Source organism: Equus przewalskii, chromosome 31 (assembly GCF_037783145.1).
Source record: "Equus przewalskii isolate Varuska chromosome 31, EquPr2, whole genome shotgun sequence".
Classification (NCBI taxonomy): domain Eukaryota; kingdom Metazoa; phylum Chordata; class Mammalia; order Perissodactyla; family Equidae; genus Equus; species Equus przewalskii.
The window spans coordinates 4235489-4260013 of NC_091861.1; the positions used below are offsets into that span (position 1 = coordinate 4235489).

The 24525-nt window shown below is 39.4% G+C and overlaps 1 protein-coding gene across 1 annotated transcript in view; it reads right to left on the reverse strand.

The window, feature by feature from the left end:
* Positions 1 to 24525, reverse strand: part of FMN2 (formin 2) — a 342456-nt gene that overhangs the window by 72853 nt on the left and 245078 nt on the right. Inside the window, exon 15 of the mRNA XM_070602584.1 lies at positions 4650 to 4701. Coding sequence (XP_070458685.1) covers positions 4650 to 4701 — 52 coding nt within the window. The remainder of the gene's footprint in view (positions 1 to 4649; positions 4702 to 24525) is intronic.

Genomic DNA, 24525 nt, shown 5'->3' on the forward strand with positions numbered 1-24525 from the left:
TCTATTTGAAATGGACTAAGAGCCAAGACTTTTTTTTAAAAAGTACTCAAACGTAAAGACAAAGGAGTATAATTTCCTTTCAAAGCAAGCTGGTAACTTGAGTTTGTGCAGTTTACAAAACATTTTCACATGCATATGCTTTTCTAGTAAGGCCTCTGACCGTCTGCACTTGCACTTGAGGAAACTCTGCATATTGCAAGGAACAAAGAATTGCATTCCTACAACCCCAGGAGAGAGAAGGAAGGGTGGGGCGATACCCTCTGGAGGCAGCTGAGGCTGAGCACGTCCGCGGTGCGTCCAACTGCACTTCTGCAGTGGAGTTATGGGGGCCTGTCCACCACGGGAGCCTGCCTTTTTTCAGAGACCCTGGTGAGCATGTGGAATGCTAACTAGCATCAGAACCTTTGGGAAACTTCTCTCTCGGTATAGAAAAAGCTATTCAGTCACTACATGACCCTCAAGACATTTCTAGCCCAATTCACGCATCACAACGATCTGTAAATGAGTCACAACCACTTCAAAAGTTAAAGTGCCTACATGTGTCACCAATTTGTCACTGGGTCTCTTGTGATAGGGTGTAAAGTAGAACTAAAATGTCATGAGCTGTAACAGCATCACTGAGATAAAAACAGAACCTCACAAGCAAACTCCTTTGATTTGGATGCTTTCAAAATATTCATGCAACTGAAACTTGCCTGTGCGTTTGCTGCCTCGAGGTTAAAGGGCTGAGAGAAGGCAGAAAATGGGCGCGGTCAGCTTTGCTGGCTTAAACATGCAGACCAAGTGGAATCCATTTGGTAATAGACCATTTTACCTCCAAAATGGATTTCAGTTGGCTTAATAAGAAGATACACACAATATATATAATATATACATATAGATATAATATAACATATAACATAGTAAAAATAGAAGTTGAGAAGATTTGTGCCTGCACACACCTTCCGGTCTCTCCTCTCCCTCAGGGTCTTGCTGAGGCAACGTAAATACTTAGAGCTCAAATAGAGAGAGTGTGTTTCATTTTAATTTGGTGGGAGGGAGGATTTTTGGCAACCAAAGCCCAAAGAAGACCTCCATAAAAGCGGGGGGCTTTGGGTTCCAGAGAAGTTTACGCAGGTAGAAAGAGTATTTGGTGACCCAGTGTTGGGGGTGCAAGTGGGGTGGTTTATCAAATGGCCAAGGCCTCACTGCTGGGAAGGAGACCGAGCCCCTAGAATCTCGGTCAAATCCGTCCTTCCGTCAACTGCCCCAGAGGAGCCAGCCCGCCTAGCAGAGTGGAACCCCCCAGCACAGCAGAAGAAATGCTTCTGCCCGCTCACATACACAGGCTCAGGAGAAGCAGTGGAGACAGCTGATGCTGGTGGCTTCTTCCGTGGCTTTCGATAGACTGTGGGCAGGCAATCTTCCAGACTTCCAGGCTTGAGGATGACTGTATTTTGAAATTTAGCTGCCTGGGAGTTGCCCCTGGGTCAGAACAATTAGCTGATTGTTCAGCCAGTGGTTGGTCAGAGGTTGCGGTGAGGGCCCTAACGCCAGGGAGGCTTACAGCACGTACTGATGCACTCGTCTGCAGCTGGGGGATGTTTCCAGTCTGCCCCACATCCTGGTCTGAGGCTCGTGAGGGAGCGCAGCCTAGTCCGCTCATGCACAGCCTTCCCAACCCCCAGGGTGGACTGTGATCCCAGAAGGACCCTTCTTGGCTGTCTCCGTCTCTAGTTCTCTGCGAAACTCTGACTACTTGACCTCTTTGCTTGTTGCTGCTGGGATCCTGCAGCTGTGAGTGCCCTCTTCACCAAGACCGCCATTGTCTCCACAAAGCCTTGAGGCATGGAATTCTCCTCTGTTCTGAATAAAGTCAGTCCCCTCAGACTGTGCTGCAGACCTCGGGCAGGAGCTCTGTGCCCCTGCAGAGGAGCTGAAGCTAGAGGTGGGACAGTGGCCCACTGTCACAGAATGAGACTCCTGCTCCACAAGCAGGAGCTGAGGTGGGTAGACCCTGGTGTTCCCGGCTTGCCCTTCCTGGGGTAGGAGTCAGCAGGCGTGAAAGCTTTGGGGCCCAATGTTCTTGGTCTGCCACACCTGGGGTGGAGCTTCTGCCCTACAAGTGGGGGCTGGGTTGAGGAAGGGAGCCCCTGTTTTCTCTACATCGTTAGTCTAGAACAGAACTTCAGCTGGAGGGCTGAGTGATGGATGCTAGCAGCCTGCTGACCCAGGTGAAATGACAGGCTCAGACTGGGAGCTTGGGAGAGGGTACCTGTCTGGTTTGGAACTCCTGGAGTGGTTTCCATGAGACACAGTTGAAAAGAATGGGTTGTGGCTCAAATGCCACAGACTCTTGCTGTTCTTGCCAAGATTTAGCAGATTTTCTTGAACGTATGATTCTCCACTTGCTGGATGCACTTAGAACATTTTCTAGAAATGTTAAATGACCGTTTTATATAATTTTCTCCAGTTAAATGGTTGTTTGTTGGGAAGAGGGTTCATTCCGGAAGCTGGTCTCCCAAGCTCAAGTATTTTGGTAAACATCAAAGAAGGGGATTATGAAAAACCTATATGACGTAGGTATTCTACATATATATTTAACTCATTTAATCCAATTATTGTGAACTAAGCTCCACCCACTTACAATGTGGGTACTGTTTCTCTTATTTCACAGGTAAGGACATGAATTCAACAGTTATGGTAAATCCTTGGAGCCACAGTGCCAGGAGTCTGGACACAGACCTGATACCAAAATCTACGCTCCATAACCAGGCCAGGCTGCCCAATGCTGGATTCAGTGGAGACAGTGAGGAATAGGAAATGAACAAATAAATACATGGACTGAGGCCTAAATCTGACTCTGGTTTCTACTTCTACCACTAAACTTTTTGTAATCTCTAACTATGATAATAATGTGAAAATAATATAGCAATTAACATCTATCGATCACTTACCAAGTACTAAGCATCTGGCAAAGACTATCTGACTTAATTCTCACCTACAAAGTAGGACTGTCATCCTGGGGTTATGGGATTGGCCCCAAATCACAGAGCTATCACACCTGAGAAGCAGGATCAGACTGGAAAGGCCATAGGGCCAGGGTTACACTCCCTTCCCACTTAGAATTATTAGACTGTGGCCCAGGTCACGTAAGACGGCTATAAAAACAGTACAGAGACTTACTTCTTTGAGGAATGTTTCATATGATCCATTATTCTTATTTTTACTTTTGAATTTCAGTTAATTATTTAATTATAAAAGATAGCTCTTTTACTTACAATTATGTCATTAGCCAGTATTTCTTCCATGCAACTAACTAAGATTTCTGTTTGTTATAATTTAAGGTCTTGATCTCAGTTTTTGCTTCTCACAGAAACTAGCCAATTCTGTTTACCAATTTGCCCAGCACAATACTTTATATTAAATCAACAACTACTAAATATGTGCTATCTTTTTACAGAATATATAGTATCTTGTCTAATAAAGTAATGACACAGAACTTCTTTAATCAAAATTTTCCCTCAAGAGTAATCAGATTTCGGGGCCGGCCCCGTGGCCAAGTGGTTGAGTTCGCGCGCTCCGCTGTAGGCGGCCCAGTGTTTCGTTAGTTCGAATCCTGGGCGCGGACATGGCCCTGCTCATCAGACCATGCTGAGGCAGCGTCCCACATGCCACAACTAGAAGAACCCACAACGAAGAATACACAACTATGTACCGGGGGGCTTTGGGGAGAAAAAGGAAAAAATAAAATCTTTAAAAAAAAAAAAAAAAGAATAATCAGATTTCTTTAGAAAGTGTGATGATTAATTTTATGTATCAGGTTGGCTAGGTGATGGAACCAGTTTTGAGTCAAACATCAGTCTAGATGTTGTTGTGAAGATATTTTTTAGATGTGATTAACATTTAAATCAGTAGATTTTGAAAAAAGCAGATTACCCTTCATAATGTGGATGGGCCTCATCCAATCAGTGGAAGGACTTAAGAAAGAAGACTGGTTCCCCGAGACTCAAGACTGTAACATCAACTCCTTGTAGAATTTCCGGCCCGCTGTGAACCAGTTCCTTAAAATCAATCTCTCTCTCTACACACACACACACACACACACACACACACACACACACCCCCCGCCATTGGTTCTATTTTCTGGAGAAGCCTGACTAGTACAGAGAGAAAGGAGGAGAGCTGGAAATTGAAGCAGAGAAGCAGGGTGATTTCTGAGACGCTTTTTAATGCCCACCAATGACTGCAAATCTCCGTTCTGGAAGGGAAGCTGTGTGCACGGGAAGCTCCCAGCTTCCTACCTCGACTCTGCTTCTGAATGTGGAGACTCAAGAGTTTCCTATAACCAAACCTTTCACTGTTTTTTCTTGAAACAGGTTTTTGCTATCTTCCTTTCTCTTATATTTCCACAGTCCTAAATCCTATTCAAAAGAGAAGGCAATAAGCTAATAATTCAGTACTCAACAAATTTATACATCACCCAGAGTCACGAAAATAAAATTCAGAAATTCAACGTGGAATTAAAGTGCACTATTTTGTTAGTTTCTTTTTCTTTTATGCTTGGAAATAAAAATTGAGTTAAGGGTTGGTTCCTTGAGATGAAACACACTAAGCTCTTTCTAAGCCTATTCTGAGAACAAATATATTAAAGGGAAGTAATTTCTCACCATTTATGAGTCTCTGTCAGTGAGTTCTCCTCTGCCTCTTGGTCAATTTTAGCTAAAAATGCAAGAAAAGAAAAAGAGATGAGACAAATGACAGTTATACTATCTCAAGCAAAATATGATCCAAATAACATAAGATATATTTTAAGTCACTATTCAATCTAATGTACTCCAGTCAGAAGTTTATGTTAAATCTATGAATAGATATGATTGAATAGATCGTATTTAATTTTCATTAATACTATTATATAGACACAGATAAAACATATTACAAGACCAATTAAAATTTTTAGATTCTAAGTAATTTCCTTTCTTTTCTAAGTAATTGCTTTAAGCTCGTCACATTAACCTCAGAAAACAAAACACCAGCTAATTTCACATTCACATCAAATGTGTCTGTCAAGGATTTAAATGCCAATCATTAGTTGAAAGCAATTACCTCAAGCAAAAGTACAAAAATCAAGTTGAAAAACTAAATAGAAACGGTACGTGACCTTGTTCCCTAGTGTTCTCCACACCAGACCACAAGTGAACACACCAGAGACGACTCCCACACAGGAGCAAGATAAAGTACCAACGTTTCATAGGGAGGTGACAGTGTACTCGTTTATTTGCTATCATTTTTGTCTAAAAATAAAGAATGTAGCCTGACACGACCCGAAGATCAAATTTGGGAATGAGATTGCATCACTATTTTCAAATTATTTAAAATAACATAGGAACTCCATCACTAAAATAAATGTGGCAGTGACTTTCATGTTTCTGACCAGCAAGCATTTTAGGAATGTATGTATTGCCCTTCACACAGACACAGACACAGACACACACACACACACGACACAAATTTTCAAAAATATTCTTACTACATGCAAAGCTCTCTAATAGTTTCAGTCTATTCTATTAGATTTTAAAATGCTAGTTGTGACCCCCTAAATTGATTTCGTGCTTCACTAATGGTTTGTGACACCTATTTTGAAAATCACCGAACTACAGAAACAAGGAAAAAAAAAATCAATTAAAACCCCTGGGATAGTGAAATAAGAAGGTATCTCCTATAATCATTCCCCTTTGGGTCACACTTGTGGCCGTTTGGAGAAATTAGAAGACAAAGTGGAGCAGGACAAATTGATTATAAAAAACTGAAACTGTGCTCGAAACCAAACCCACGGTCCCTCGGGAACTGTCCAAGTGTCCCCATCACTACTTAAACCACAGGAGTCCAGCCTGGGCCGGTGAACGATTTACAACCTCAAGACGGTGTTGCTCGAAGGTCGGCACAGGATCTGCAAAGCCATAAAGGAATGTCACCCTGCCACTCTCGGCCAGGACTGTCAGGCCTGAGCGGGGATCATCCGGGCTGGCGGCCGAGGGCCTTTCCCCCTTTCCCTTTTTGTACTTTAGATTGCTTACATAAACTTACAGGTCAATCGTTAACCATATTAAAACATAGAATAAACGTTCCATGATTTTACTTTGAAAAGGCTCCAAGATGAACTTATTGTCTTATAAAATCTACTCTGGCGCTGCCCAGCAGAAAAATGGTTTGCTTTCAGAAGCAATTCTAGAACCACATCGAGTTTGTTTAAGGGAAAACAACAAAGCGCCAGAAGGCACACCATTCTCAGGAAGGACATTCTTCCACTCGCCCTCGCGGGTTCCTTTTCTTTTGTAAAATACAGAGATTAAGACTGAGATTGGAAGAAAATTTCTGGACTGTTTTAGAAGAATAAAGCAAATGATTTATGAAATTTAAAACACACTGGAATGAGATGCCAGAGATCTGTGTTCTATTTCTAATTCTGCCACTAAAATTAGCTACGTAATCTTAGCAAATAGATTAATCTGTTAACATACACAAAATATTTAGCATAGTGCCTCCAATAACTAGCAGGGGCTAAATAAATGTTCTTGAAAATGTTGGACTTCAAACTCTTGAAATTCTTAAAGCAATATAATACATAATTATGTTTAACTGAACACGTCAACTGCTATTTTATGATGTTTCAACTTTATATGCATATAAAGAAAGCACATACTTAGAGCTTTTCAAAAAATATAAGCCCCTAAATGGTGGTGAGTGGAATGAAGTCAGTTTCCCTCGTTCAGAACGAAGCCTTTTGATGTGTACTGAAACAGCTCTTGCTTCATTGCCTGAGCAAGTCTGGCTGAAAATACACTTAATCCAATGTGGCAGAAGATTGCTTCTTACCAAAGGAACAAAACACGAAAACAGACCCCGCTCCTAAACCTAATAGCCATATGACAATCATAAAACCAAATTGGAATAGCAGAGAATACTTAAAAATGCCCTATTATCCATTATTTTTACATGATTTTGAAGCTAAGAGGATTTGTGTATTCAAACTGTAATCAGCTTTGATAAACAGTCAAATGAGAGATCAAAGAAAGTGCATTAGAGTACACATTTCAACTCTCGATGTTGAGTCAACAATCCAATGGACTGAACAGATTTTCCTTTGTATGGCAATCTTAGAAAGCAAACCTTTCCTAAAAGTTGGGGTGCAATTCAGTTTTCTGGGAACACTGAGATACCATTTTCCAACATAATGCTTATATAAACACACCATCAACATTTTGTTGTCAACATTCTTTTAAACACACTTATGATGTCAACTTAGTGACAAATGAAGGATTTGGTTTCTTTAGTGAAACCAAAATGAGGATATAATCTTCCAAACTAAAATAAAACGTAATTAAGTTAGTGAAAATTAAGACATCTTTTAGGAATAAAATAACTCTGTCATTTGTTTAGGAAATACCTACGCTAATCATACGCAATGACCAAAATCTTAGGCCAACTGTGTTTCTCTGTTTTAAGTAAGAACTTTGACAGGCTGTGTGTCATCTGCGTCATATGCACAGCTTTTCAAGTAGAAGCTGAAGGTGACATAGAAATAAGATTATTGTCTCTAAACCATGTAAACATCTTACTGCTAATTATTTTATTCCCTGACCTATCTTTTCAGAAACACAAAAATTATTTTCAGTTAATTTCTAATGCAAAGAGGGCTTTGTGACTAGTTTTGAAAGCCAGCGCTAGTTTTAGAAGCAGTTTCCTACATATTTACAATCTGCTATCAATAAAGTTTATTATAATCAAGCATATGAAATGAGTTATATGAGAAGAGATATAAAAGATTCTAATTTTCTACTTCAAGTAAGATTAATTTTCCCTTTCTTTAAGGCACATAGCTCATTTCTTCCCTGACTTATCAAATGAGGATAGCAGCCTTTTACTCATTCATGATAATAGTAATTACAGGAAAGCTAGAAAGCATTTAAAATAGACAAAGAGGCACAAGGCTTGGTTTGTAGCAATCTTCCAGGTGTTGTCATCCAATCACCTGAGGCTCCCTGGGCCACGGCCCGCTAGGAAGCCCCCAGCACCTTCAAAGAGGCACCTGTGTGACTCCTGAAGGACACCACTGCCCAAGGGCCTCCTGGCCTCAGATCTCTGGGAACAATGCTTCTCTCATACCTCACACGAAACAGTCACACTTCCTTGGCAAGGTTTTCAGATCCCACCAGGCTCGGTGTTTGTGGCTAGAACATGAGACTGAGTGTCAGGCAGACCTGGGTCTGATTCAAGATCAGCCACTATGTTGTGTTAGATTTTAATCACTTTGATTTAATAACTTTCTTTCTCATGAAAACAGGGTAATTTCTTTTTCATCAAGATTCCTGATTAAATAATGTGTAAGCCGCCTGCTGCACAGTAATAATCCTCCCGTCCTTCCTGTCCTCTCCACACTACCATGACTATAAAAAAAAGATGGGGATATGTTACTTTCCAAACGCAAAATTTTTCCATTGTAGGAGCACCAAATACCTTCTTCGTAATTCTTCTGTAGATAGAATCCAGATTCAGAATGAGGTTTACAGATTACTACAATAAGACGCCTCCTTATAACAACATAAAGAAATTACAGGCCAAGAAATATCATAGTAGACTACAGACCTTTACAAAATCAAGGAATAATGCTAAAATACATTTAATATCTTTTCTTTCCTTTTATTTCTACTTAATTTGTGTGTGCTGTTGTTTTCATAGAACTCCCAATGCGTATAGTAGAAGCAGAAGCTAACAGTCTCTTAGTCCTTCTTTTGAAGGCACAGCAGTAAATGAAATTGCTGTAGGGAGAAGAGAGTGTCTTTTTTTTGGTGAGGAAGACTGGCCCTGAGCAAACATCCATTGCCAATCTTTCTGTTTTTGCTTGAGGAAGATTGTTGCTGAGGTAAGATCTGTGCCCATCTTCCTCTATTTTGCATCTGGGGTGCCGCCACAGGACAGCCTGATGAGCAGTGTGTAGGGCCACACCTGGGATGCAAACCTGTGAACGCTGGCAGCTGAAGCAGAGTGTGTGAACTTAACCACTATATCACTGGACTGGCCCGAAGACAATGTCTTTTGTAAATTTCAAGAGAAATTACTGAAATTCAACAGATAAAATGATTTTTTTAAAGTCTGTAATGCTCCTCTAAAGCATACTATTTTAACTCCGTACATACTATGGGCAACCACTAATATCTCGATGTTTGAGATGCTCTACCACAAGGACGTTCTGAGACTGAATATACTGAAATTAGAGTTTGAAGTGGAGAAGCGTGAGAACCAAGACGGGGAAATAAAGTGATGGATTCTCTACTTATACTAGAGGAAACGAAAGGGTTATGTGATGTAAGAAAGAAGGCAAAATAAAAAGTGGTTTGTACTGACCAATAACCTCCAGAGAACATCAGTAAGTCACGGGAACAGACCTAAAATCTAAAATTGTAGAAATAAACAGACGTTATGGAAGTTGATTGATCAGTTGCTGTGTTTCAGGGGCACACGGGTCTTAGACGTTAATGAGACTATTGCAACTATTGTAGTGATGGTTCCCTATCGCCCCTCAAATCTCGAAAACTAGAGCTTTGCAACCTGAGGCAGAGGAAGCCTGTGGCTGGAACCACATGAGAAAAGAAACACTGAATCTTTCAGGAGGCAGCCTTCATTTGCTTATCTCGCTAGTTTTTGTTTCCATCTATTTATTTATTTTAGGGTTAGGGCACAGGATCACCTTTCAGGTCCAGTTCCACCAAAGAGACCATCAGCATGGACAGCCTTTGCCTCTAAATATGCAACTGGTTAAAAATAGGGTTTCAATGATTCGGTTTCAGCACGTCAGCATTCAGTGATGTCTTCTCCAACAGCATTAATACTTCCTCCCCAAAATCTCAGCCTCCACAAATATTTTCTGGTGGTTGCTGTCCTACTAAGTTACTATTTTGACCCAGTGATTAGTGTCTGTAGTCGCTCGTCTGGCTCCAGACTCTTTTGCAATGTTAAATATTTCTGCTGATCTTGTTCCAAATGACTGTGAGTAAGCCGAGGCACGGAACGGACGCCCTTTCTGCTCTTGAGCTTTCAGAAGGGAATACCACATATTCTCAGGTAATTGGAGACAGAGCTGCATCTGAGTAATATCAGATGGAAGGCGACTTAGAACTCTTTCATCTGCTTGTCTAGGCTCTAAATCTTTTTGCTATTTTTCCTTTTATTTAAAGTGTTAACTAGTTTTTGTTTATAATTAGCTATGAATGTGCGTTTCGGTTGCTTTTAAGTGCAGCCAGTATGGGTTATTTTTTAGACAGATGCAGAGCCTTTCTTCTGAGTCATTTAGAGTTGTCACTGAACTGCAGATATATTGCTCTGGCTTTGAGATTTCTGAGACACTGCTCCTTTTGACAATGAACTGAAAGTCAAGTAACTTTAGGTGGTTTATACATGTCAGACAAGGAGTGACTATCAGAATTTCTTTCCTTAGATAGCAAAGAAATAACTAAGTCTCAATGCATTCCTTTCTTGATGCTGCAAATGTTTTTAGGACAATAAAACAAATACTGTGGAATACTCCTGGGAGGAAGAAAGCCAATATCTACATGGTATAAAATTACAAGTTGGCCTCTGCAGTAATTCACAGCGAACTTTTAGTTAATACTGAAGGTTATTTCAACTTTGTGCATAAAAATATAAAGCACTTGCATCCCTAGAAATATAGGTGCATATAAACATAGCATATAGGTGCTTGCTATAGAAAACTCAAGAAACATACACACTATAGTAAATGATACATAATTCAAAAATGTGATGTATGTGGCTTCTGGCCAAACCTAAAATACAAGAAAGCTATGTGCTATTATCACCCGGCCTGATGTACTTATTGAAGTGGTCCTCAGTGAAATTCCTTTCTCAATGTTAATTTTAAACGCAAAGTGAAAAAGACATGGGCAAACATGATGTGCATTAATGAGTTTCACATTCTGTAGATCATACAGTGTAAACGAGCTGCTGATTTCCAAATGGAAAATTACTTCTTCCACCTAATTTTTTATATCAAGTCATACCCAAAACCTACACTACTCCACCTATAGGCTAAGCAAATCTCTCATGGACTTTCACAAATGCAGCATAAAAAGAAGACACACCCAGGGCAACTTCATTTCCTTTTTCTTTACCAAGTAACAACTACCTTACTGAAGAAGATAATCAAGTACACATCTTCTTACTCATTCCAAGATGAACACCGATTAGGACCCTTCAGATAAAACAAACATCTCTATAAGGCTTTAACTAAAAATATGCAAAAGCATGTTTTAAGACAGAGCTTTCAATATTAAATGCAACACCAATTAACTCTAATCTGTAGATTCAAATTATCAAAACACAAAACTGCTTGAAATAAACATCTGAAAACCAGAAAACCTTTCCTGATGTGTTTTCTTTTCCTCCTAACTTTACTTGCCAAAACAACATTTGAATTATAGTAGGAAGGCTAGGGAATTCCAATCCTAGAAAAAGCCACATAATTTAATGTTACAATATTTCAAGTAAACTTTTAGTGTCCAGTATGTTTTGGATACTTCGTTAGGGACTCATATAAAGATAAGTACTATATAGTCTTTCCTTCAAGAAAACCTTAGATGAAGAGACAGACACTTAAATAAGTATTTAAATAACTTGCCTTAAATAAGCAATTAAATAAATACCAGAAACATTAAGAGAAAGAGACAGGATTCAAACCTACATGGTCTGACTCCAAAGCCATACCATCAAGTCACTCATGAAAACAGTAAAGGGAAACCTTTACCTACTGAGAAAGAAGTGGATAAGGAAAGGAGAAAGGCAATAGGCTGAGCAGGGACTGGAATGATGAACAAGTGCTAGTCAAGTGAAAAAAGCAGCAGAGACTGGAGAGGACATTTACATAACAAACAGCAGGAAAAAAGGTACAGAGGGAAAAGTGCACCAGAGTCCAAGACATCCAGAAGAACACAATGGACACAAGATGGGAAAGATCATGGAAAACAGTCAGCCCAAAAGCTGTGAGGCAGGTCCAGCCTCGTATGGTGTGATATTACAAAAAGCAAAGCAAAGGAGACTGATACACCAATGGAAAGAGAGTTCCACCTCTGGACTTGGTACACAAGAACCAAACTTACCCTCCTGCTGTAATCAACCAGAAAACTGGATAAAATATATGAAACAATAGTTCTCTTATTCTGGACAACAGGTTGCACAGGACTCTGATCTCTGAAAGAAGGTCAACAAACTAGTTGAGCCTTACAATCTGCCTAGATTTGTCCAAGGCAATTTCCAGATTGTGGGCCCTGGGAAGGAGAACTCACATAAGCCAATCAGTCTTGCTGAGTTGAGGAAACAGAGATAGGAGTTTAGGAGTTTAACGTGGCTGAAAGTTGAGGGGCAGTGTGTCAGAGAAGAAACAGCCTTGCAGAAAAGCGGGCTAGAAACCTGTACTGAGGTCTCTCTGAGTTTTTGCTAACAGGCAGCACATGTACGGTGTGAAAGTCTGTAAGCCAAAATAAAGGACCAGGGAGCTATGAGTTGTACAATTCCCAGTATTCACACAGGGCCAGGAGATGTTCAAGGTCTGCGGGGCAAGAGCGCAGAGCTGTTGTTGCCTATCTGGGATAGGACAGTTATTGCAGACCCCAGTGGGGGGAGGTAATGGGGACTCTAGATCAGCTCTAGCAAAGCTTCAAAACATGCCTTAAAGGATCAAACTGAGAACCAAGAAACTTAAATTGTCTACCAAACAAAGCCAAATATTCTGTAGAATAACACACAAAATCCACACACCAAACAACATAACAATCACAACAAACAATACATGCCTAGCATTTAATAAAAAATTACTAGACCAACCAAGTATCAGGAAAATGTAATCAATTACCAGAAGATAAATAAGACAGTAGAAACAGATCCAGGAATGACAAGAGAGGAAGTAGTAAATAAAACGAAAGCAGCTATTATAACTATGCTCAAATATTAAAGAAAAACATGATACAAAAGAAAAATGGATCTTAGTCTGCTCAGGTTGCTGTAACAAAATACCAAAGATTGGGTGGTTTAAACAAATACTCATTTGTCACAGTTCTGGAGGGTGAAAGTCTGAGATCAGAGTGTCAGTATGGTGGGATTCTCGCGAAAGCCTTCCTACTGGTTTGCAGACAGCCAACTTCTTGTTGTAGTCTCACATGGCAGAGAACAGAGAGATAGGCAAGCTCTCTCGCATCTCTTCTTATATGGGTGCTAATTCCATTTCTGAGGGCTCCACCCTCATGACATAATCACTTCTCAAAGCCCCACCTCCTACTACCATTACAAGCAGGGCTAGGCTTTCAACATATGAATTTGGGGGGGACACAAACATGCAAGATACAAAAAAAAGAACCAAATAAAACTTGCAGAAATAAAAAAATCAGTATCTGAAATGAAAAATTCACTTGAATTGAAAATAGCATGAGATTAGATATCTCAGAAGCAAAGAACGATGAACTTGAAGACATAACAAGAGGATTTATTCCAACTGAATAAATATAAGACCAAACTGAAAAAACTAACTGAGCATTGATGACCTTACGACAACAGTAAACAGTCCAGCATATGTGTAACTGGAGTACTGGAAGGAAAGGAGAGAGCCAGGGCAGAGAAGTAACTGAAGCAATTATGGCCAAAAGTTCTTCAAATCTGATAACTATAAACTCCCAGATACAACAGGTCAACTACCTCCCAGCAAGACAAACGCAAATATATACCATATATACACATATACCAATGCACGTTAAAATCAAAATCCTAAAAAAATCAGCAATAAAGACAAACTTTAAAAACAGCCAGAGGTGGGGGAAAACCATTCTGTAACAAGGAACAAAAATAAAAATTACCAAAGACTTTGTGCTAGGCAGGATAAGGCCTTCCAAAGATGTTTACATCCTAATCTTAAGAATCTGTGAATATGTTATATACGTGGCAAGAGGAAATTAAGGTTGCAGATGGAATTAGTGTTGCTAATCAGCTGATCTTGAGATGAGAAGGTCATCCTGTATTATCAAGGTCAGCCCAAAGTCATCACAGGGTCCTTATAAGAGAAAGAGGAAGGCAGGAAAGTCAGTGTCAACACGATACAGCGTGAGAAAACTTCCATCAGCCATTGCTGACATTAAAGATGTTGGGAGGCCCTGATTCAAGGAAATCTCTTCCCACAAAACCTCTAGAATCTTAAAAAAGTAAGGAAATGGATTCTGCCCTAGAGTCTCCTAAAGGAACAAAGCCCTGCTGACAACACGATTTCATCCAGTGAATCCATTTTGGGTTTCTGACCTCCAGAGCCGTAAGATAATAAATCTGTGCTGTTTTAAGCCAAGAAGGTTGTGGCAGTTTGTCACAGCAACAATAGGAAACTAATACATATTTCTCATCAGAAACCATGCAAGCAGAAGACAAGAAAGAGAAGAATATCTTTTTTATTTTTAGATTGGCACCTGAGCTAACATCTGTTGCCAATCTTTTTTTTCATCGTCTTCTTTTCCCCAAAGCCCCCAAGCACACAGTTGCATAATCCAGTTGCAGGTCCCTCGAGCTGTGCTATGTGGGATGCTGCCTCAACATGGACCGATGAGCAGTGCCAGGTTCACGCCCAGGATCTGAACAGGTGAAACCCCGGGCTGCTGAAGCAGAGTGTGTGAACTTAACCACTCACCCACAGGGCTGGCCCCCTAGAAGAACGTCTTAAAGACTGGGAAGAAAAAAAACCTGTCAAGTCACAATTCTGTATCCAGTGAAAATATCTTTCAAAAGTGGAGGCAAAATAAATAAAAAATTTCTAGCAACCAAATACTAAAACATTTGGCATCTGCAGATCTACATAATATGAAATGTTAAAGAAAGCTATTCAAGTAGAAGAAAAATGATACCAGATGGAAACTTTGAACTACACAAATGACTGAAAAGAACCAGAAATGCTAATTATATGGATAAATATAAAAGACATTTTCTAATTTTTTTGCTAATTATATGGATAAATATAAAAGACATTTTCTAATTTTTTAATTTCTTTAAAAGATAATTGTTAAAAGCAAAAGTATGAACAGTACTGGGGCTGGCCCCGTGACCGAGTGGTTAAGTTCGCGTACTTCGCTGCAGGCGGCCCAGTGTTTCATTGGTTCGAATCCTGGGCGCGGACATGGCACTGCTCATGAAACCATGCTGAGGCAGCGTCCCACATGCCACAACTAGAGGGACCCACAACGAGGAATATACATCTATGTACCAGGGGGCTTTGGGGAGAAAAAGAAAAACAAAGAAAAGTGTGAACAGTATATTGTTTTGGTTATAGTATATGGAAGTAAAATATATGATGACAAGTACACAAAGAACAGGAAGGAGAATTGACACATACTGTTGTCAAGTCCTTATATTACATTTGAAGTTGAATAACGTTATTTGAAGATAGACTGTAATAAGTTAGAGAGGCACAATGTAAATTCTGGAGAAATCACTAAAAAGATAAAACAAAAAAGTATAGATAATAAGCCAATGGTAGAAATAAAATGGAATTTCAAAAACACCCAATTAATCCATTACAAGGCAGGGAAAGAGAAAAAAGGGAAAAGAAATGGGACAAATAAAAGACAAATATAAAGATGGTAAATTAAATCCAACCATATTAATACTTACATTAAATGTAAGTGGTCTAAACACTCTGATTAAAAGGCAGGGATTTTCAGATTGGATATAAAAGGTTTAAATATATGCACTCTTGAAGAAACCCACATGAAGTATTAATATAAACTTAGGTTAAAGGTAAAAGAATAGAAAAAGCTGTAAAATGCACACATTAATCACAATAAAGATAATTATTCAAGCTATTCTTTAAAATGTAAGGATCCAGTTAAAATCTAAGAATTATCCCCAAAACAGGGAAGAAGCCACTGTCATCCGATTAGATTTGGCACATGAGATGAAACCATTTGTCATCAGAGTTAGATGACTTCTCTCATAGGTGAACATGCTTTATGAATATCTCACTATGATTTTATAAATTTACAACAGAGGTAGGGGTACTCATATCTATGCACTCCCATGTGCCATGGGTCTATGCCTCACAAGGGTTACTCATCCTCAGAGTAGAGATAGGTAACCAGAGACATCCTACACGGACATACTCCCTCAATGCTAATGTTCCTAATACCCAAGTAACACCCAGAAGGAAGATCTGTCAAGCAGAAAACTAACAGACACAGACCTTAAACATTAACCAGAAATCTGTATAATTCTAAATGGTTAAATTTATTAAGTTATGAGTATTTCCCTCTGAATCAACATATTGATATTTCCTAAGCAACTACAGAAAAAGATCCTTTGGTTTCATTATACCAGAATTGCCTTAACAAAAAAGGTTTAAAATTTAAAAAGTAGTAGTCATGATTTCAGTTTCTAGATGGCTTTTTGTCAAAAAACTAGAAAGTGTCACATCAGCCATTAAGGAATGTGTTTGGGGTTCTGCTACCAGAACAGAACAATGTGGTCGGGATTCATCCTCATGGGGGCTCCCACCCAAGTGCCCAGGATCTAAGGGAGGAAAGTTGAAGCTTAATCATAAAAATATGCAGCCAACAGTTTATTATTTAACATAGAGGCAAACAGAAAGTATTCTAAAAATATAATTCCAATATCTGACATTTTACAATACATTAGATATAATTTAAGTGTATCTAAATTATAATGAAGGGTGTCTAGGATAGCAGTGTAGGAAGAGCCTGAACTCACCTCCTCCCACAGACACACAAAATTTATAACTACATATGGACCATTTCTCTCTGAAAAAGATCTGAAAGTTGGAGGAACTGCTCTCCACAACACAGGAACCACACTGAGATGGGTAGAGGAGAGAGACACACACAATCTGGCCAATAAAAAACAAAAACAAAAACAAAAAAACCCAGTGTGGCGACATACAACAGGGAGGGATCTCGCCAGAGAGGTGGTGCTTGTTCTGAAGGAGGTTGGGGTTGGTGCCTCACATCAGGCAACAGAGGCCCTGGAATCTGCATTGGACAGACGAGCCCCCGAAACATCTGGCTTAGAAAACCAATGGGACTGACATCCAAGGGTCCCAAAGTGCTGTAGGAAACATAGATTCTCCTCTTAAAGGGCACGTGCGCAATCTTGTTCACCCCAAGACCCAGCAAAATAACAGGAGTTTGAAAAGTGCCGAGATTATATGTGAAGGAGAATCATTTGCAAGTCTAAAAGCATCAGCTAGAGGGGCGGGGGCTGGTGGAAATAATACCCAGAGAAGGAGGTACTGGCAGATGCCATTGCTGTGCTCCCTGCCTACCTTGCCAGCACAGGCGGGCCATCCTGCATGCAGGGGCGAGGAGTCATGGCATTATCCCGACACCTTACTGAAGCCGGAGAGCTCCAGAGGTCGCGGCATTGCCCAGCTTCCTGGCTAGGGTGGGAGGGCGTGATTGGTCACGGCATTCTCCCACTCCCTAGCTAAAGCCTGTGAGCGCAAGCAGCGGTGACACTACCCTAACCCCTGGCGGGGACTAGCAGGCCTGAATGGTCACGGTATTCTCCCACTCCTGGACTAAAGCTGACAAACGCACAATGACACAGCAATCTCCTGCTGCTCTGCTGAAACCGGAGGTGGGGGGTGGGGGGGGGTGTGTGGTGCACACAGGCTAGCCATTTCCTGCTGCTTTTGAAGCCAGAGTGCGCATCCCACCTCCACACTCCCCAGCTGCCCAGCTAAAGCCAGCGGATGTGCGCAACCTACACCAGGGACACCCATTGATCACCTGGCCCTGGTAGCAAAAGGGGCTGGCGTTCCCGAGCTCCACAAGACTATAACAAGCAAAAAGACAGTCCTTGGCAGGCCACCAACCCCAGGGCCCTGCACAGACAGCCGACTGAAACACAAGCCCAGTCCTCCTGTGAAAATGCCTATCTACTCAGCCCAAGTTTCAGCCTGAGGTGGGGCTTCAAGTTTCCCACACAGGGAGACACTATGCTTGTGCACCTCCTTGGCCCTGGTATGGCTCCATGAGACTTCACAGAAAGGAGATTATAAACCTGTCAGGAGCCTCGATGTTTGCAACTGTTGCCCCGGGGACACCTCCTAGTCTGGAGGCCAGCAGGGATTACAACTGCAGCCCCACAGCAATGTCTATATTTCCATACTTTAAAAGCTGCTGCCTGAGAGTCTGGCTTCCAGTCAGCCTGAAACGAGGTACTAGAGATTCTTCCCCTTGGAACACTGACGTGTTTTGGCACAGCAACAAAAACGGCACATCAAGAATAAATCAGGCAGTTTAGATAACCAAAAAGTTCAAGAGTCAACTAAGGGCCACGACAGGGTCGAACGAGAAGGATCATCACCTACCACAATGCCACTCCTCCAAGACTGAGAGAGGTGGCAGTTTCACCTAACACACAGAAACACAGAGGTGAAGCAAAAGGAGGAAGCACAGAAGTACCTTCCAAATGAAAGAACGAGACAAAACCTCAGAAAAAACCCTTAGTGATATAGAGATAAATAATCCACTCGATAAAGAATTCAGAGTAATGGTCATAAAGATGCTGACCAAACTTGGGAGAAGAATGAATGAACACAGTGAGAACTTCAACCAAGAATTAGAAAATATAAGAGAAAACTAACCAGAGCTGACGAATACAGTAACTGAAATGAAAAATACACTAGAGGGAATCAACAGCAGATTGGATGATACAGAAAAGCAAACCAGTGATCTGGAAGACAGGGTAGTAAAAATCACCCAAACAAAATAGCAAAAAGAAAAAAGAATTAAAAAAAATAAGGATAGCTATGGGACCTCTGGGACAACATCAAGTGTACTAAGATCAATAAAACTAATAGTTGGCTCTTTGAAAAGATAAATAAAATTAATAAACATTTAGCCAGACTTACCAAGGAAAAAAAAAGAGAGGTCCTGAATAAATGAGAAATGAAAGAGATGTTACAACTGACACCACAGAAATACAAAGGATTTAAGAGATTACTATGATTATACACCAACAAATAAGACAACCTAGAAGAAAAAGATACATTCCTAGAAATACACAATCTTCCAAGACTGAATCATGAAAAAATAGAAAATCTGAATAGACTAATTACTAATAATGAAATTAATCAGTAATTTAAAAGTTCTCAACAAACAAAATTCCAGGACCAGACTGTTTCACAGGCGATTTCTTCTGATCATTTAAATACGAGATAATACCTATCCTTCTCAAATTATTCCAAAAAACTAAAGAGGAAGGAATCCTTCCAAACCCATTTTATGAGGCCAGCATTATCCTGATACCAAAACCAGACAAAGATACAACAAAAAAGAAAATTACAGGTCAATATTACTGATGAACATAGATGCAAAAATCCTCAAAAAAATATCAGCAAACCAAATTCAACAATACATTAAAAGGATCAAACAGCATGATCAAGTGGGATTTATTCCAGGGATGCAAGGATGGTTCAACATCCACAAATCAATAAACATGATACACCATGTTAACAAAATGAAGAATAAAAAAAATCATACAATCATCTCAATAGATGCAAAAAAAGCATTCAACAAAATTCAACATCAGTTTACAATAAAAATTCTCAACAAAGTGGGTATAGACGGAATATAACAACATAATAAAGGTCATATATGAAAAACCCACAACTAACATCATACTTAATGGTGAAAAGCTGAAAGCTTTTCCTCTAAGGTCAGGAACAAGACAAGAATGCCCACTCTTGCCACTTTTATTCAACATATGTTTGGAATACTAGCCACAGGAATTAGGCAAGAAAAAGAGATGAAAGGCATCCAGATTGGAAAGGAAGAAGTAAAACTGTCACTGTTTTCAGATGGCATTATACTATACATCAAAAATCCTAAAGACTCCACCAAAAAACTGTTAGAATTAATAAAAGAATTCAGTAAAGTTGCAGGATACAAAATTAATATACAGAAATCAGTAGCATTTCTATATGTGAACAATGAGCTATCAGAAAGGGAAATTAAGAAAACAATCTCATTTACAACTTCATCAAAAAGAACAAAACACGTAGGAATAAATTTAACCAAGGAAGTGAAAGACCTGTACTCTGAAAACTATAAGACATTGAGGAAAGAGAAAGGAAGATGACACAAATAAACAGAAAGATACACTGTGCTCATGAAAAGGAAGAATTAATATTGTTAAAATGTCCATACTACCCAGAACCATCTACAGATTCCATGCAATCCCTATCAAAATACCAATGGCATTTTTCACAGAACTAGAAAAAGAAAAACCCTAAAATTTGTATGGAACCACAAAAGAATACCCAAGGCAATCTCGAGAAAGAACAAAGCTGGAGGTATTACGCTCCCTGATTTCAAACTATATGACAGAGCTACAGTAATCAAAACAGTATTGTACTGGCATAAAAACAGACATGTAGATCAATGGAAGAGAATAGAGAGACCCAGAAATAAACCCACGCACATATGGTCAATTAATCGATGACATAGGAGGCAAGAATATGTAATGAGGAAAAGACAGTCTCTTCAATAAATGGTGGTGGGAAAACTGGACAGCTACACACAAAAGAATGAAACTGAACCACTGTCATACTATATACAAAAATTAATTCAAAATGAGTTAAACACTTGAATCTAAGATCTGAAACCATAAAACTCCTAGAAGAAAATTCAGGCAGTAAGCTCTTTGACATTGGTCTTAGTGATATTTTTTTGGATCTTTCTCCTCAGGCAAAAGCACCGAAGGCAAAAATAAACAAATGGGACTACAGCAAACTAATGAGCCTTTGCACCTTGAAGGAAACCATCAACAAAACAAAAAAGGCAAGCTACTGAATGGAAGAAGATATTTGCAAATCATATATCTGATAAGGAGTTAATATGCAAAATATATAAAGAACTCATTCAACTTAATATCAACAAACAAACAAAGAGATTAAAAAATGGGCAGATGACTTAGACATTTTTCCAAAGAAGACATATAGATGTCTATCAGACACAGGAAAAGATGTTCAATATCACCAATCATCAGGAAAATGCAAATCAAAACCACAATGAGATATCACCTCACACCTGTTAGAATGGTTATCAAAAAGACAAAACCAAAAAGAAAAACAAATGTTGGTGAGGAAGTAGATAAAAGGAAACCCTTGCACATTGTTGGTGGGAATGCATATTGGTATAGCCACTATGAAAAACAGTATGGAATATCCTCAAGAAATTAAAAATAGAACTACCATATGATCCAGCAATTCCACTTCTGGGTACTTACCTGAAGAAAACAAAAACACCATGTCAACTGCAGCATTATTTACAATAGCCAAGATACGAAAGCAACCTAAGCGTCCATCAACAGAGGACTGGATACAGAAGATGGGGTGTATATACAATGGAATACTACTCAGCCACAAAAAAGAACGAAGTCTTGCCATTTGCAACAACATGGATGGACCTAGAGGGTATTCTGCTAAGTGAGATAAGTCAGAGGAAAACAAATACCATATGATTTCACTTACATGTGCAATATAAAAAACAAAACAAAATAGAAACGGACTCATAGATACAGAGAACAAAGCGGAGGTTGCCAGAGGGGGAGGGAGTGTGGGGTTGGGCAAAATAGTCAAGGGGATCAAGACATACAAACTTCTAGTTATAAAATGAATAAGTCACAGGGATTTAAGGCACACCAGAGGCAATACAGTCAATAATACTGTAATAACTTTGAGGACAGATGGTTACCGTATTTATTGTGGTTACCATTTCACAATGTACATGAATGCTGAATCACTATGTTGGATACCTGAAACTAACATAATATTGTACATCAACTATACTTCAATAAAATTAATTAAAATAAAAAAAAAGAAAATAGATTATTACTTAGCCCTAAAGAATAAAATGTTGCCATTTGTGACCACATGGATAGACTTAGAGGGTATTATGCTAAGTGAAATAAGTCAGACAGAGAAAGACAAATACCACAATGGTCTCCCTTACATGTGGAATCTGAAAAACAAAACAAACAGATTCATAGATACAGAAAACAAACTGGTGGTTGCCAGAGCGGAGGGAGGTTGGGGCGCAGGTGAACAGGTGAAGGGGAGTCTGAGGTCCAAACTTCCAGTTATAAATAAGTCATGGGGATGTCACGCACAGCATAGGGAATACAGTCGGCAATACTGCAACAACTTTCTATGGTATCAGATGGTAATGAGACTTATCAGGGTGATCATTTCACAATGTATGCAAATATGGAACCATTATGATGTACACCTGAAACCAACAGTATATTGTATGTCAATTATACTTTAATTAAAAAATCATAACCAGACAAAAAATTTTAAAAATATAATGGGCATTCACATACTTTAATAATCATGCTACTGAGCATAATTCAATCTTTCCCAGAAGATTGCAGGTTCTTATGAGGTTCACTGGTGATGTACTATAATAGAACGATAGTAACAAGGGAAATGAGAGCTGTTAGGAAGGGATTAGCATAATAAAACCAAGAGATTACTCTGAGCTAGCTAGGGTTACTGCAATGGGATTAGAGAGAAGCTGACATGTTTGAGGAAATCCCCAAGACTTAGTAATGATTTGACGAGAGAGGCAAGGTTGGGAGGAGCATATGGGAAAAGGAGGCATCAGGAATAAGACCAATATTGCTTTTGACTCAAGAGTTCAACATTTAGGAATGTATGGTACAAGTACACACTATGAGAAATGTACACATCTATCCTCTGTAATCTTTTTCTTTTAAAAGCAATGTTGTAGGAGATAAGGTTTATAAATGAAGAAATGAGCACATAAGGAATATTATGAAGTTATTAAGAAGAAGGTGCTGATACAAAATTATCTCAAAGATATTTCAATTGAAAAAAATCCAAGATAGGCCTGTATTTTCAACCATACTAAGGATTAGATATCAAAAAGTTTCGCAACAAAGTGCACAAAGATGCTGTATTAAAATAAAACTTAATGCATGGCTGAGTTGGCTAGAAAATAAGGAAAATTCTCTGAGGTCATAAAAACAAAACAGGAGCAAGACTCCAAAGAGGTGTAAGCAGACGCTGCCTTGGGGCATCGCTAAACCCAGCAACCTAGAGCTGTAGTTTGAAAGGCCTCACAGGAAAATTTGGAAGAGGACTAGTCCACAGAGATACTCCCTCAGTGAAGAGGGAACTGGAAAGCATCACCCGACTAAGGTAGACACTGAGGAGATGTGTCCATCTCTCTCGTAGGTCTGGATGGGAGGGGACACCCCTGCACGTAAGAACCCATACCCCCAAATGGGCAATCACACTGCCTTGGGCCTCAATCCACAATGAGCGATCCTAAAATGCAAGGCAAGAATTTACTTTAAAATAGTTCTTGGTTGGCAGTGCCCCCTCATGATTAGCCAAAATAAACATAAAGAGAAATAGAAAAACACAAAAGAGCCTGAGAGAAAATTTAGATCAGAAACAAAAATTGGCCCACAGCAGAGTTGCCAGTGCAATGAGGGAAGGGAGGAGTCAGAGGCATCCAGACTCCTGAAAGGAATTTACTTTGAGCCCAGAATTTTATAATTAGCAAACCTATCTCTCAAAAACAAGCGTGATGTATATTTCCACTCCAACAAAAACAGAGAGTTTACAATCCAGACTCTCACATCAAAGTAACTTTTGAAGAGTCCGCTTCAGGAGGAAGAAAAGTCATCTCAGAGGAAGGCATGGTAGGAAGGCATGGTATGGTAAGCAAAGAACATGGTATTGGTTACAAAGACGTAAGATGACACTAAAACACTGGAAAAGAAAGGCCTAGCAGTATAAACGGGTGAGGTTCGAGTTAAAGCACTCGAAGGATGTGTATTTAAAAGTTAGACTTTGTAAAGAATCACGTTAAAATATTAAAAGTATACATTAAAAGATACAGAATAAAATTTGCAAAGTAGTAGAGGGGGAAAGTTGAATGAGAAGAAAACCCTCAACAATTTGTGGTAATTTGTTCACAAAGATGGCCACAGTAATCTTCCCGTTCCTCTAATCGTGCCCTTTGCAATAGGACATTTCTACGCTTCCTGTCCAGATTACACTGAAGGCGTCAGCCACTGAAGTATGGCCATAAAAGACAAAAGTAAGAAGAGCAAACTAAGAAATAAAATGATCATTATTTGTAGTGAGCTCTATAGAGAAAACTTTTTAAAAAATTTACAAACTACTGTATTAATAAGTGAGTTCAGCAAGTTTCTAGAATGACCTAGCTTCATACGATAGTTATCCAAGTTTTATATATCTTCAAATGTTAACAGTAAGAGTAAGTGTAATTCACAAAATTATAGGGGAAAAAAAGGTCATTAGGTATACAACTATAAAAAAACTACATGAAGACCTTAATAAAAGAATTGTAAAACTTTTCAGACAGATTTTAAAGGAGGCATAAATAAATGTCCATCTTTATCACGTTCATGGAAAGCCTCAGTATCATAAAGATG